General features: G+C 40.5%; 2 protein-coding genes across 4 annotated transcripts in view; one reads left to right on the forward strand and one right to left on the reverse strand.

The window, feature by feature from the left end:
- The window catches only part of PFKP (phosphofructokinase, platelet), a 48,041-nt gene extending 44,349 nt beyond the window's left edge, over window positions 1–3,692 (forward strand). For all 3 annotated transcript variants that reach the window (XM_063324455.1, XM_063324454.1, XM_063324453.1), the window contains 4 exons: window positions 117–228; window positions 1,692–1,791; window positions 2,455–2,560; window positions 3,151–3,692. In XM_063324455.1, coding sequence (XP_063180525.1) covers window positions 117–228; window positions 1,692–1,791; window positions 2,455–2,560; window positions 3,151–3,304 — 472 coding nt within the window. In that variant the 3' untranslated portion in view covers window positions 3,305–3,692. The remainder of the gene's footprint in view (window positions 1–116; window positions 229–1,691; window positions 1,792–2,454; window positions 2,561–3,150) is intronic.
- Window positions 3,693–4,210: 518 nt separating this feature from the next.
- Window positions 4,211–14,810, reverse strand: part of PITRM1 (pitrilysin metallopeptidase 1) — a 30,051-nt gene continuing 19,451 nt past the window's right edge. The window contains exons 17-27 of the mRNA XM_063324452.1: window positions 14,313–14,433; window positions 13,421–13,497; window positions 12,952–13,117; window positions 12,727–12,827; window positions 11,660–11,780; window positions 10,787–10,858; window positions 9,383–9,495; window positions 8,573–8,698; window positions 7,108–7,253; window positions 5,397–5,499; window positions 4,211–4,797 (exon numbers count right to left, since the gene is read on the reverse strand). Coding sequence (XP_063180522.1) covers window positions 4,704–4,797; window positions 5,397–5,499; window positions 7,108–7,253; window positions 8,573–8,698; window positions 9,383–9,495; window positions 10,787–10,858; window positions 11,660–11,780; window positions 12,727–12,827; window positions 12,952–13,117; window positions 13,421–13,497; window positions 14,313–14,433 — 1,240 coding nt within the window. The 3' untranslated portion in view covers window positions 4,211–4,703. The remainder of the gene's footprint in view (window positions 4,798–5,396; window positions 5,500–7,107; window positions 7,254–8,572; window positions 8,699–9,382; window positions 9,496–10,786; window positions 10,859–11,659; window positions 11,781–12,726; window positions 12,828–12,951; window positions 13,118–13,420; window positions 13,498–14,312; window positions 14,434–14,810) is intronic.

Below are 14,810 nucleotides of genomic sequence, written 5' to 3' on the forward strand. Positions count from 1 at the left end.
CAAGCCGTGATTACTGGTATCAAGAAAACAGGAAAACATTTGTCATTCAGTAGCTGTAAAGACATCCACTACTTAACAGTAAATTTGCTAACTGTATTTGGCCTTAATTGTTACAGAAATGAGAACTGCAATGAGAACTACACAACTGACTTCATTTATCAGCTGTATTCTGAAGAAGGAAAAGGAGTGTTTGACTGTCGAAAAAATGTATTGGGCCACATGCAGCAGGTAAAAATGACCTTAAAATTACAGTCAGGCTTAACTTTGTATGAACAAAGCTTATGCTATTCAAGCATTTCAAGGAACTCTGACTTGGGATTAAAGCTAAAAAAAATGTGTGGATTTTTGTTTGTAGGTAACTCAGAAGTTCTTGCTAGGATTATATTTTATTGCAATTCCTTCTTAGAAATCTAGGGAAAAAAGCACATTAGATTCTTAATGACTTTCATTTTTATTCCTCCATATTAAGAAACAATTAAACTTTAAAAATAGATAATACAGCTAATTTACTACTATTGTAATACATCCCTAGAACACGCTTATCTGCCCATCCATACTGTGTCTGGCCTCTGGACCCTGGAAGAGATGAGATTTTGTTAAGGAAGTATGTGTAGATAGATTGTTCTTGTAGAAGAGACAGTAGTGAGCTGCTCCGTGTGGTCTTTGTACCGCGCATCTCTTTGTCTCACTGTACGGCTCCTTAATGGACAAATGGCGCGTTTCTACCACCAAGACTGAGGTAGAGTGAAAAACAGAGGCAGGGCCAAATTTCTCAAGTGCTACTAATGAAACAACTGTCTTTACTTTTAAGTCATTTCAAGTTGTATGTATATTCCCCTTACTCATATACGTTTTTAAATTATTCAACATTTGGCACTTTCTGCATGAAATTTCACAAAGTGTATTTTGAAGGTCAAGTCCAGCATTAGTCAAACAATCTGGAACTATTTGGAACTACTTCAGGAATGATTTCAGTCCCATCTGCTGCATTGAAAAATGGACAAAAAAGTCTGACTTCATATAACACAGACAGAGGGTTTAAAAAAAACCAAACCAAACAACACTTTTATTCCCAGAACTATATAAAGGCCTTGGAATGAAAGCAGCCAAAAAAAAACCAAACCCAAAACCAAACAAACAAAAAAAAAAAAAAGGAAAAGAAATAACGTGATTTCTAGTCTAGGAAGTCCCAATGCCAGTTGTTTTACCCTAGGATTACACGTGCAGCATTATGGCCTTCCTCATTCTAGCTGCAGCGGGGAGCTGGGCTTCCCAGACTCCTCAGACTAGAGAGAGTCAGCACGTGGCATTTCTGTGGCTCCCTCCGACACCCCTCCCTCAGCTGCTTCCTGCTCCGTATGAGGCTGGATCCAGGTTTCCCTGTGTCAGTGGGGGAGCTGGGCAGAGCGGAAGGATCAGCTCCCAGGGGAAGCGGAAGAAAGGGAAAACAGTGCCCTCCAGTTATCGAAGTGAAAATACTATCGATTCACTGAGAATTCTACAGGTGCTTAACACAAACGTTAGATGTTTTACCTTGGTTGGCGTGGAGGGGTTTTTGGTTTGTTTGTTTTTCGAAGCGGGGGGAATGGAAAGAAGAGGTAAAGCAGGCCATTGTCAGAGATGACTGATAAATAAATAGACACAAATACTGGTCCGAGAACTAGACTAACACACAGTTGCATTTCACACAGGGTGGTGCACCTTCACCATTTGATAGGAACTTCGGGACAAAAATTTCTGCAAAAGCTATGCAGTGGATCTCCAAAAAACTGAAAGAAACCTACCGAAAAGGTGCAGAAATGTTTGGTGCTCTCTCTTGTTACGGTAACCTTTGGTTAGCTCTCAGTCCGTAAGACTGCTCTACTACACAGACATATGAACGTATATTACTTTGTTTGTTAGTCAGCGTACTTCTTTCCCTCTTGATTATGTTTTTATTATTCAGTAGCGCCTTGCTGTGCTTCCTACTGTAAGATTTCCCCTCAAGTGAGGTCAATAATTCAGATATAGCCGTTTTCTTACCTGTCTTTAAAAAATGCTAGTGTGATTGCAGTTTTTCATGCATGAAGGAATTGATGGTTATATAGTTACATCTGTTCTTCCTTTTTGTTTCATGGTGGCTACATGGGAGACAGAAGAAGGTAATATGTCTTCTTTGGGCATTTTTGCGAAGCATTATTTACTAAAATCTAATTTAAAACTTGATGTTAAAAATTCAGTCCTATTGTTGCTTAATTACACTGTATTTTCATTGCTAATCACCAAAGCTAAATTAAAAAAGAGAAGATCTCCTAACCCTATTAAAGTACTAATTGATGTTTTATCATTACATTAAATATTCAGTAATTGGAATTAAGCTACTGTAAGCTTCCTATGCAATTTAATTACAGAAAAAAGGTATTTGCCCTTAAAAGTGTGAGTAAGAAGGATTCTGAATTATTTCATTTTTTTTAGGAAAAGTATTTGCCAATACGGATGACTCGGTCTGTTTGCTGGGAATGCGTAGACGCAACCTTGTTTTCCAACCTGTGGCTGAGCTCAAGAATGAAACAGACTTTGTGTACGTATACGCTGCTGACGTTTTAAACGTCTCAACACTGGCTTCCTTTCACCACATCAGACAACATCTTCTCCGCAGTGCTGACACCCAGCGCTTGCCGACCGTTTCGTTCCACTCCTGTCTTTGGCCTACATTCAGCCAGTGACTCACTTTGATTGTTCACTTTTCTAACCGCTCCCTTCACGCTTTCTCTTCAGCCTTATACTTGCAGAATTAACTCCTGTTAAGAATTCTGGGACTCCTCTGTCCTTTTAAATAACGTTCTCATAATTGGCTTTGCTCTAATGCCTAGAGTTACTTTACTTCTGGTCCAGTTTAGTGGGGCAGCATTTTTGCACCCAGTTTGGTATTATACTTACCTATAAAGAACATCTTTCTAATAAGATCTATTAGTTTCTCCAGTATTCTGTCCTTATTTCTCCCAACGTTGGGTCAGCGTTTCCATCCCACCGCAAATGTCAGTATCTGATCCTATTTATAAGGAAGGCCATTGCCCTTAGTGTTGTCAAATGACCTACACACTGTGTTTGTCATAGTAAATAACGCAAGTAAATAACTATCTTTTCTTCCCCACCACACCTCTCCCACAGACACAGGATTCCCAAGGAGCAATGGTGGCTGAAGCTGCGACCACTGATGAAAATCCTGGCCAAGTACAAGACCAGTTACGATGTTTCCGATTCAGGACAGCTGGAGCATGTTGCTATGCACAGCCCAAAGGAAGCAGAAACCGGAGCCATCTAAAGACATCACGTTTAGATTCTTGTAATAGATGCACATTGTGAGTAACAATGCTTTAGAATCGTTACAGCTTTGTTTTGTAACATTTAAATTATTGTACCAGCACTTTATGTGAAACAAGACATTCAGATGTCACAGATTTTGTCCTGTACTTGTGTTATGTTTGAAACAAACCCCAGCATCTAATAGGTGAGCACCATTTACTGATCCTGCCCTTTAACAGAAAGTGCAACACCCGTCGTTCTATGCACTCTGTAAGTTACTCATCTGCTGCACTTTGTTCCGGAGTACTTACACCCAAAAATAAGTGTAGATGGCTAGCTTTGTGTTGAGTTACAGGATGTGCTTAATGTATCTGAAGTGAAATAAAGTACTGTTGCAAACATCGCAATTGACTTGTCACAAGTTGTATTCACCTGCTTTTAAATCACTGGGGGAACATCCCTTCATGAAGGATTCTCTATACGCTCCAGTGAAGGAAACAAAGCCACTGCCCTTTTCTTTCCCAAACCGTGCAGGAAATATTCAGAGCAGGGGAGGCTGGTTTGTGTTGCTTCTTCAGGATTGGGCTAGAACTCTGAGTCCGCTCCTTGTACAGGGATGATAAAACTATTTTTCGGGGGGGTGGGGGGAAAGAGGTTTAACAACTTGAGATTCAGAAGGGTAGAGCCTGCTCCTTGTTTCATGTTTCCTTTCTCTCAGCTTCTTCAAGACTATTAAAAAAAACCACCCCATAACGATGAAAAATGGTAAAATTGATATTAGGCTGACAAACACCATAATGATGTTTCCTCATGCCAGCTTATCTGTTAACTGGACCTTGACAAAAAGTTAAAACTGGGACTGTCAGATCAAAATGGGACTGAATGTTGCCCAAATGGGCAAGATAAGTTGAACTTCAAAGTTACCTGCAAACTTGGCTTGATGGGAGGAGGAAGGGCCTGTCACAAAGCTCTGCCTGGAGGTGGCTTACGCAAAGGAAGCTGGAATTATCACACCAGAGAATGAAATCTGTCAGTAGGAGAGACAGTTTTTATATATCCAACAGCAGACACCATTTCAAACAAACGCCATTTAGAAATCTAGAGTTTTACATATAAAAAAATATTTAATTTATATAGTATTCATAGGTGATTGGAGGAGTGAGTCTTCAGTAAAATATTAAGGTCTGTCTTTGCCATAACAGAGCAAATCATTCTTGCTCTTAAATATGGTATGGTTAGAAATTTTTTCACCCTATTTGAAGAAGGAAGGCTTTTAACTGGTTTGTTGGACACTGTTATAAGCGGCAATGAACATTTAAGTTGGACCATAGCACAGTTAAAATTTACTACAAAAAAACCTCATGATATAGTCACACAGATGGGCTTGGTTTGTGTTAGCTTGGATGTTCAGCAGCAATTCATCGTTTGACCCAGGAGGGATCTTTGGTGATATCTGCGTTTTCTGGGCCAAGTACAGCTTGACCACGAGTGCTCTTCCCAACTGCAAGATACCTGTGAGAAAAAAAACAGAAACAAATGAGAAGCCGCTGCATTCCGTTATCCATAACTCTGCGATACAAGTTAAAACTATTCCCATCTCAGGAACAAGAGCTGTTTGATGCGCACCCATTGTCTGCTTTTACAGCATCTGTTGGATTTAGTGTTTTTTCCCAGTCATCAGAAATACAACAGAGCAGAGCCCTAACTAGCCTATCTCCTCCTGTTCTTCAGTAATGGAATTCTTAAGTGGAATTCGGAAGCCTGAAGAAACACAAAATGTTACGCGTCTAGAAGAACCAGCTGATAGCGCCAGGAGCTGGATCTCTGAGCCTACTCTTTCTCCAGACAGTTTGTGGACCCTTCAAAAGTAAAACAATCTTCCCACAAACTCGGAATGTAGGAGGGAGTTAATCTGCTAAAATGCAAGCAGCAGGATGTAATTAACATCTCTGTCTCTACGTTACAAAAGCACATAGTGAAAGCAGTACAAAAGGCCAGGGAAGAAATCCAAGGACTTTATTATGACAACTTTCACAAACTGTTTTCTTCTTCAAATTAGGTTTGATTTTATTTTTCAATTAAACATTTTCCTAAGTTGAGCACAGACTTACTTGTTTGATACATCAACCAGGTTATCACTGTTGACAGCAAAAAGTTGTTCTCTGTGTGACTGCTTCATTTCATCTGAAATGCCATATAAGAAATGATCCATTCCTAGGAGAAAAAGCAAACAAAACCGTGTACCGCATTGGTGTACTGGAATCTCAGTTACAGCCCAGTGCATGAACGAGTGCAAGTAACTGTACATCAAATATCAAAGGTTAGAACTGGACAAATTCATTTTCTGAGGTAGTGAGAGTTCCCTATTTCAGAAAAAAAGCCCAAACAAATGATTCATATTCTATCCTGGCAACTGAGTAAGTTTGTCAAAAATCTAAACATAATGGTGGTCCAGAAAACCTAAAATACCCTAAACATCCTTCATGCTAAAGAGTCTCAGTACTTTCTAACATTGTAGCTGAACTGCATTTCATGAAGCTTGTATTTTTATTGTGGTTTATAACAACAAACTCCTAAAATTTGCAATGAGTTGTAGTATACGTGCAAGACAAAGGTTTGATCACCTTTTTATTGGAATATTTGCCGACAGTATTTCAATGATAATATTAATTTTAATATTATAGGTCCATGTACAACCAGAGAACTCCAAAATAACTATAGGAAAATAAAAAATACATTTAATAAAAGTGACTTGGGAGGACATCTGTCAACTAGTCCAAGCTCCTGCCCGAGGCAGGGCTGACTTCAGAGTTAGGTCAAGTAGCTCAAGTCCTTATGTGGGGCCAACGATCAAAACGCCAGTAGTGAAGGGACAGGGATTCTCTCTGCTACAGCTTCCAAGCCTGGTGAACAGTCGTCTTCTATTCTGCGTTTCACTAGATTTGCCACAGCTCCATTAAGATGCGTGTTCAAATATCAAAGAATGTAAATCATTACTCTCACAAATACCAACATTCAATATGCAAACATTTCACTCATATGCACCTAAAATAGATCACTTCTTTTTTTTAATTGCCCAGACCAAAACCAAGCTGAAAGTCAGCTGCATTTTAAGTTTTCTTGTTTAATAAGCTAGTGTTAAGACAAGTACATATTAAAATAATGTTAATTTTAACACAATTCCTTTATGTGTAGGAAAGGAATGTATTCTAACTTAGCAAATTTTGCATTGAAATTAAGCTGAGAATGGGGGAGGGAGGGAAAAGCCAGAAAAGCAAAGCCATGGTTGAGCAAACTGAAAAGCTGTGAAGGTACTACCAGGCATCATTAAATATGCAGATATGTAAAGAAGATAACACCCTCCACCGCAGCAGACAGGCTTTCATGCTTTAACTTCTTCAAAAAAGAGTAATGCACAAAAAGTTAGTGACATGCATAGTCACTATGCATACTTGTGTCAGAAAAATAATCCTTCAATTCTTTTTCAATCAGAAGACCAATATTTCTTCTTATTTCCTTGCATTAAATGCCCTTTCCAAGTCTAAAATTGTTTCTTTAATCTACCTCCATCTCCCAGCTGTGTTCACCTGCCGTCACGGAGCAGTGCGAGTACAAACGCTTCAGCTGAGAGACTGAACGCGTGGGGCATTTATGAATGGGAGCAACAGGACTTGACCGCTTCGTTGAAACTGCCATTGTCTTACATCTGCCAAGTACAAATCTTATCATCTGATACAGTTTAGCAAACTATTTTCTTCCCTTTAAACTGAAATAAAAAAATAAATAAATACTGGCAGCGCTGGGAGGCCGGTGAGGATATACCTTTATCTGAAGGAGCTATTGGTGCATCTACAGCAGCAAATACCGCCAGCTTAGCTTCATCGATATCTTCTTGTGTGAATTCTCCAGACTTGGCCCATTCGACCGCTTTTTCAAATGTTTTCAAGGTGTCTAGTGAATTGGGGTCTCTTAGAAAGAAAAAAAAGAAAAAAAAAGAAAAATTAATTACTTTAGTCTTACAAAATGAAATACTGCAATTGCTTTGTTCTCATTTCATTCATCGTTTACTATGCATCACACAAACATACACACATGGGGATTAAACCAAATGATAAACTTCCTTTTTTGATTACAAAAAGAGGTTTGGGGTTTGTTTTTTGTTTTGTTTTTTTTTTTTGTTGTTTTTTTTTTTTTTTTTTCTCCAGAAGAAAGAAGTGTTACAAACCCCGGCATATTTTGAATTTTAGATACAAAAATGCAGCAAGTTCAGTTGCCTAAAAGCATTCCCAAGGCAGTGCGTAGAGAACTGGTATTTAAAAAGATGGTAAACCAGCACTGTTTACAATGCACTATCAATTCGCTGCAACAGCTTAGTAAGCATAACTGCCATTCATATCAACAGCAGTAATACGTACGATACGCCGTATCTTCTCTCAGTTCTGGTTCCTGCTACACCTGTTCCTGCTCTCTGTTAAACAGGTGCAACAGGTTCACAACTAGTGAAATATGAACCAGGACAAGTCCCACCATGTTGAAGCTTCACAGAGAGGCAAGGCTGCTCAAATTTTAGCTAGGAATCCCGACCGAGTGGTGTGCTGCGCTGCCTTCAGCCCAGCGAAACGACTTCAGCCAGGACTCCACCCGTGGAACATTTCTAGTGGGGATTAAAACTAGTCTTTAATACCTCCAGTTCAAATTTCATCTGAAAGTGCTTTGGTAACACCAATGGAAGGTAACTGTTCTGGACCGGCAAAAAAGGGGAAAAGAAAAGAAAGAGAAAGCAGCTGTAGCTCTTCACCAGCAATGCTTTCTCCCAAACCTCTGATGATTGCAGCCACAGTCACCAAAGGAAGCTGCGCATTTTCAAACCTTAGGGAACAACACCATTCTACTCCTGGTTTCAAATTCAGAATAGTCGTGAATTCCCTTTTTTAGGGCCTCCTCAACCCAGCAGGAAACAAGACAGTGCCAGTTTTACAAAAATGTGGTACCGAGAGAGTAAACACCTAAGTACAGAGAGGCAACAACGGTTGCTACCAGCAGCAATAAGTTAGGCTTTCCCAAGGACAGAAACCAGAGACAGCAAGGACGTGTTAATCAACAAAACTCTGATGCCTTAAGCAACTAATCTGAACATCATCAGCACTGAATCACTCCTTGTGATTCAACATTCCTTTTATTTCACTTGATCGTGAAAGAGAGCTACAACTAAGTCAAAAAAAGATACATGTAAGTGCAGTCAGCAGCCCCTCAAGACATGAACAGGAAAGAATGACCCCACTGTTACCTGTAGGAGTAGAAAGTGAATATGCCGTTGTGGCTAAGTTTAGCACCTCCGCCATAAGCCCCTCCTTTCTCTCTGATTTCTCTATGGAGGAATTTAGCTGTCATCAACCGTGCAAGAATTCGAAGGCTGTAATGAGAGAAATATCAACAGCAAAGACGTTAAATGAATTGGACAATCGTAATATTCTCAGCTTCCTCTAAAGTTCCCAAAGATCCCCGTTTGCAATGCATTGCTTCTTGTAAGCTACAACAGTAACAATAACAATACTCAGTATTTAATAACAGCGGAATAACGCGACATCATTGTAAGAGTGACACTGCTTTGGAACGTTCCTTGGCTATTTCCATTTATTTCACTTTAACGAAATACGAGAGCAGCCTCCTAAGCTTTGTTACCTGAAATAGGATTGTCAACTCGGACCCATCCAAGCAGGCAGGGCTGTTTATTTGGAAGTTAGAGGACGGCAGCCCCTCATTACTTCATCTCAGCATTTACTAACACAGGGCGTTTCTGGACCTAGCCATGCAAAGCTTGCTCCGTAAAGAATTTGTGACAAATGCACTGCAAAGCATTTTCTATCGATACTCCATTTTCTGCGGTCAGCCTAACACTTTCCATTTGTTCCACTTTTCCAGGCTGGACGTGGCTTTGAGCATCCTGGTCTAGCGGGAAGTGTCCCTGCCGAGGGCAGGGGGGTTGATACTTGATGACCTTTAAGGTCCCTTCCAACCCAAACCACTCTGTGATTCTATGATTTTGTTTTGTGCTACACAGCATACAGAGAAGCTCCCTGCTGATGCTGTTTCCCACCTTGCGTAGTCTGCAGTGGCGTAGGGGACTGTTCGAATGCATTCCCCAATATAGTTCACTGGGAAGGGAAGTACAAAATGGGTCTTCATCTGGCATGGTTTGAAAGTAGGATCCTAAGAGAAAAACGTATTATTGTCACAGTTAGCACAGATGAAACAATTTATCCATTTGAGAACTCAGGGGTTTTTGAGAACTATGAAATTCTGCCAAACACACAAATGCTAAAGCTGCCGCTTGTCCTACACTGCAATCACTGACATTTCGCTTGTGCCCATATTAGCAATCCAGTCCACAGGATTGCCCTGGGAAACTGAAGCACACGGACTATCTGCACCAGCTACCCACCCTCGCACACCGGCTTCTCGACTGTGCAGGCCTGGCGTTATTACCAGAGCTGACTGGCATGCCTCCGCTACCGTGGCTTTACTCTGGCTGAACCAAGTGTTCGTAACTCTCCACTTCTACGTCTGTCCACATACGCGCACGGTCAACACACCATACATACAGTCCACCTACACAATTTTAGATATTGAAACCAGATACAGAAACTGAAACCCATAAAAAAATGCAAACTATTATCAACAGCAGCAGCTATATGAATTTCTGCTCAAACACCTCCGGCAATAAACTTGATTCTTCCTTACATCCCTGCTTGAAAACTTCCAGTCCTCTTCATGTCTCCAGGCCTCCGTGGCACTCACTTCTTGGCCTCTTTCGCACATAGACCTGCTTGTGTGCTTACTCAAGCAAGAGCAGAGCCTTACACACCTCCAAGAGCTTTTATGACCCCATTTCAATATGCCCAAGCTGCTCTCAACTTCAGAGACACGATCCCCAGCCCCTCACACATCTCTGGCTGGTTGGCCCAAGCCCAGCAGCACATACATCCCTGGTGAGCAAGCAAAAGCGTGGGCTAAGATCTCTCTGCCGCCTTCTCAAAGGAGAGCTCATGGAATGCTAAACTCTTTTTCTCTCCTGTAGCCAAATACAGACTTTCGTTTTTACTTAATTGTCACTGATGCTCTTGCGTCGGGTGCAATTCACATTCAGAATCCTTTAGGAAGGGAGAGGAAGAAAAGGAAGGGACTAACCAGGAATGACACTGCACAAGCCTGGTTCTGAAAGAAACCAGGTTAAAAATAAAGTGAGCATCACTTACAAGAGACAGCACCGGCAGATATTTGCCTGCATGCACGACGTGGAGTTAGCTAAATGATCACACCAGAGCCAAAGGGATGATGACAAAGAGGATGACACAGAGGGATTAAGGCAGTCAGAGGGTGGAACTGAAGGGCACACTGTTTGGTGTGTTGGAGCTTCTAAACAGCGAGAGAATCTGTAACAGCTTAAGAGAGACCATTGCAGCCCTGTAATACCAATATCCCCAACCAATGATGTACTTACATTTACTAGTTTCCTTGTGATCTGCAAACCAGTAAGCATTTCACTTCCCATGGGTTTGACTTCCGAAGATTTCTACAAGAGACCCAGCCCTCATATTAAAAAATGATTCAACAATTTAGACTAATAATACTACAGATGCAACGCCCTACCCGTCAAACCTCTTTGAAACCACCATCAGACCTTGTGTTCACAAACATAAGCAAGTTACTCGATTACTTCTTTATATCCGAATCTCTAAGCAAATGCCAAATACATTTCCTTTCAAGAGTAATTTGGCACGGAAAGACACCAAGACAGAGATTACATGAGGCACAGAAAATTTCAAACTCATTTCCCTCATGGGCAGGGAACTGGGAGCTTATTCCAGTCTCATGAGAAATTAAGAGAGATCTGCATATTGACAGCAGATTCTTTGTCAACTCCATTGAGCCAAGCACATTTTGTGCCAAATGTCCTGAACACCAGATAACCGCTCAAATTCCTACGCAGCTGAGGAACTGCACATCGTGCCCTATTTTCTTTTGGCCAACATTTCAAGTAAAGCTTAGCTAAAAAATTACAGTTTTATGTGACAGAGAAAGTAAGAATTTCTTTTTCCACATCCCACGCAAAAGCAGTAACCTCAGGGCGAGGCTTAACAGCTGATCTACAGGATTACTATGGCCTATTTTACCGAGGTGAAGACAGCCTCTGTAGCAAAATACACAGACAGCAGCTCAGCACAGAGCTGACTGGAGCAAATTTCTCCAGACATCTTTGTATGGATACAGTATCCAAGTTCAAACGACCTGCTCCCGATTACGCAGTGCTCTTTATACAAGATCAAATCCCAGTGCATTTGATGCCCCAGTCACAAATGAAGGAATTTCTTACCTCAATCACATGGGGACGAATAGGTTTTCTCTCTTTTTTACTTCTAGCTATGCCCTTCAAAAATTTCTCTACTTCTTTAGATGCTTCTGGTATCTGTTGAGGTGCTGCATTCACTGAACATCTGTTAAAAACACATATCAAGTTTTTAAGTACATTTTTGTGTTTTTGGACAGCCCTTTATGATTTGCACCACTTTGTCTTCCTAAACATTTTCTATAAAATCACGAGAATATTAGATCTGCAGTCACTGATAATCATTATCACAGCAAAAAGCAAAATACTCATAAATCCATCATTTGATATGCCAAAAAAAAAAGTCACAGTCCAATTGCTTTTCTTTTGCTTGTTCAAAAACACCCTCAGACCCAGACTTTAGCAGTAGCTGTCGCAGGACACTTCTGCGCACAGGACAGGACTACATCAGTTTTGCAAAATGTAAGTGTCTCATAAATAAACTAATTTCCTCTATATTCTCTCTTTACAGGCAGACCTACCACAGTTTTGAGCAGTATAGATACTTCTACAATTTTATGTATCGGTTCATGCTTTGCAAAATAAAACTTTGCAACTTCTGTCACTTCATATGGACTTATTTTTGGAAGTAACATGCCTGACACTAAACATCTTAAAGTGCTCTCTTACTTTTTCCATTATATGCATAAAGTAGACTTCAGAATGTCACTCTTTTCCTTTTAGGATAAAAAAAATCCCGCACAAATTGCACTCTACTGTTACAATACAATGTAACAGTATTTGTCTCCTGGGCACCTTTAAGGAAAAATAAAAAAGCAGAATTTTGAGTATTTCTCTAAAATCCTATAGGCCATTTACACACTTTTCGTACAATAGTTACACATGAAATTTGCCCTAAGTTTCTCAGATCTGTTAAAAAATGAACAAAATAAGCCAGAGCTACCACTTCGTAAGCAAGCAGAATTTAAACTAACAACATTTTTGTAGTTTTTCCACAGACCCCAGCACTCGACAAAGCACCCTGAGAAACACACGCTCACAGGCCGTGGCCTCTCTTTATCAAAACACCCCTTTTGTTTTTATCTGGAACTCACCTGATGTTGTCACTATTTAATAAATACTTCTTAATGCGTGGTAGTTTGCGTAGTATTGGTTTAATATCGGACATTTCTGCAATTCTCTTCATCAACTTCACCTGCGCAGGAAAGGAAGGCAGAGAGACAACACATTAATCCAATAGAAAGAACTGGCAAAAAGGAGCGCTGTAATTCCAAAGTGGAGGATTTGGGCCTCGCTGAAGGATGCCATTAGTGTTTCACCTGATCCATCCCGCTGAACATTTCTTGCAGTTCTCCCAAAGGCGTAAGGTTTTTGCTGGCTCTAATAGAGGCATATAAATGCCCGCAATCTGGAATCCCGTTTGACAGCTCCTGGGCAGTCTTCTTAACCAGCACTCTGAAATGTTCTTCCTCCTCAAACCGGGGGCTGAAAAAGCGTAGAAGCGGGTCTCTAGGTCTCATATAAAAGCACACTGATGGAATTTATACTGAATCATTCATCATCCCAAGTTCAACAAAGAGCTTTTAGACTGTTGCTCCATTTAATCCACTATCTATTTATGCAAATGATGGAATACTTAGGTTAGAAACTGGGAGCCATTCAAATATACAGTTATAAAAAGAAATCCCAAAGTAGGATCTCCAAGAAGAGAATGTTTGGAGGAAGAGGGAAAAGAGAACCTCGAGACACATGCAAAAACACAAACAAATGAAACACAATGTACTGTACTTGTTAAATATTTCACTCCACAAATGCATCATGTCTGGCAGATTTCTATCCAAGCATAGAGATGAAAAGAGCACACCCTGAAGGAAAAAACAAAACACAAAAAAAACCCCTTCACACAAGACAACCAAAACAATGGCCTGAGAAATGCACAGTAACTTTTTATGAAAGTGATGCAATGATGCCAACCTAATGCTACACATCACAAAACCACTTTAATGCAGTCTGCGCTACTAAAATCAGAGCAGACATGAAATGTGGTTGTTCTTTACACAAAGCAAGCCTGTCAATCCCTCCTTCTCAACAGTAAGCAGCAGTTCAGAAACAGAATTTCTGATTTTCCACATGATGTACAAATAAAACTGTTCTGACGCAGCACCTTTTCTGCTAAGGAGTCTCCCTAATTCAACTCCAGGATCCACAGAAAGCAAACCACAGCAGCAGATACCAGCAAGTCTGAAAAAAATCTTAAGAGGATATTGCTAGGACTGCTGCGACCAATAAAAAGATCTAATGATCCTGCAAACCTTCCATGGTTCTGAACCACGTTAACAGTGACGCACGCAGGTCAACAGCCATCTCAGTGTATAACACTGTACCATTCTGTCCTCTACCCTCTGCTTCCAAAGTCTTTTTGCAGCGCTCAAAAACATGGCGACAGATGCTAGTGAAGGATTGCCTCAAAATGGATAACCACATGAAGCACTCCCCTTAAAACAAAACACTAAGTTACTGTAACTGTCAAATGTATATCTTACGCAAAAAGGCACAAGTCCTTTTATACGCTAAATTTTCAATGCCTGTGAGCTGACCCTCTACCTGGAAGCCCTGACTGACCCGTAACTACAGAGCTGTTATTACAAATGTAACGTCTTGAAGTTTATGATGAATTTACCTGCTCATACACATCCAAGTGTGAATCATCTGGAATGATATGTGGGCTGACAGACATACCACCTGTTTTTAGCTCTATTTTCTGGGCTTGTTCCCTGTAATCAAGGGCTCCACATCCCATTCTGCGAAAAACAATAGAGATTTATTTCCATCTGCAATGTACGCCAAAACCAGGATCCATTGCAAGGGAGACTGTTTAGGCCAATACTACTCTCACAACCAAATAATTTGGGGCGTTAGGAAGCAAACATAATACTTCACACCTTATGAAGGAAAAAATTAATATGCCAAGCTTTTCAATTGAAGCAACCTGTTAATTCAAAATGGTGTATTACAAAGCGTGCTTTCTGTACAGGCTTGCTACCATATGAAACTACAGTAATAACATCACATAAACTGTTATCACCAATAAAAAGAATAGATTCCTCCCATCCCAGTGACTTGTTCTGCCCTGTGCCACTCTCTCCCCTGGGATGGGGTCAGTGTTCCTGTGACCCCA

Source organism: Chroicocephalus ridibundus, chromosome 2 (assembly GCF_963924245.1).
Source record: "Chroicocephalus ridibundus chromosome 2, bChrRid1.1, whole genome shotgun sequence".
In the NCBI taxonomy this organism is placed as follows: domain Eukaryota; kingdom Metazoa; phylum Chordata; class Aves; order Charadriiformes; family Laridae; genus Chroicocephalus; species Chroicocephalus ridibundus.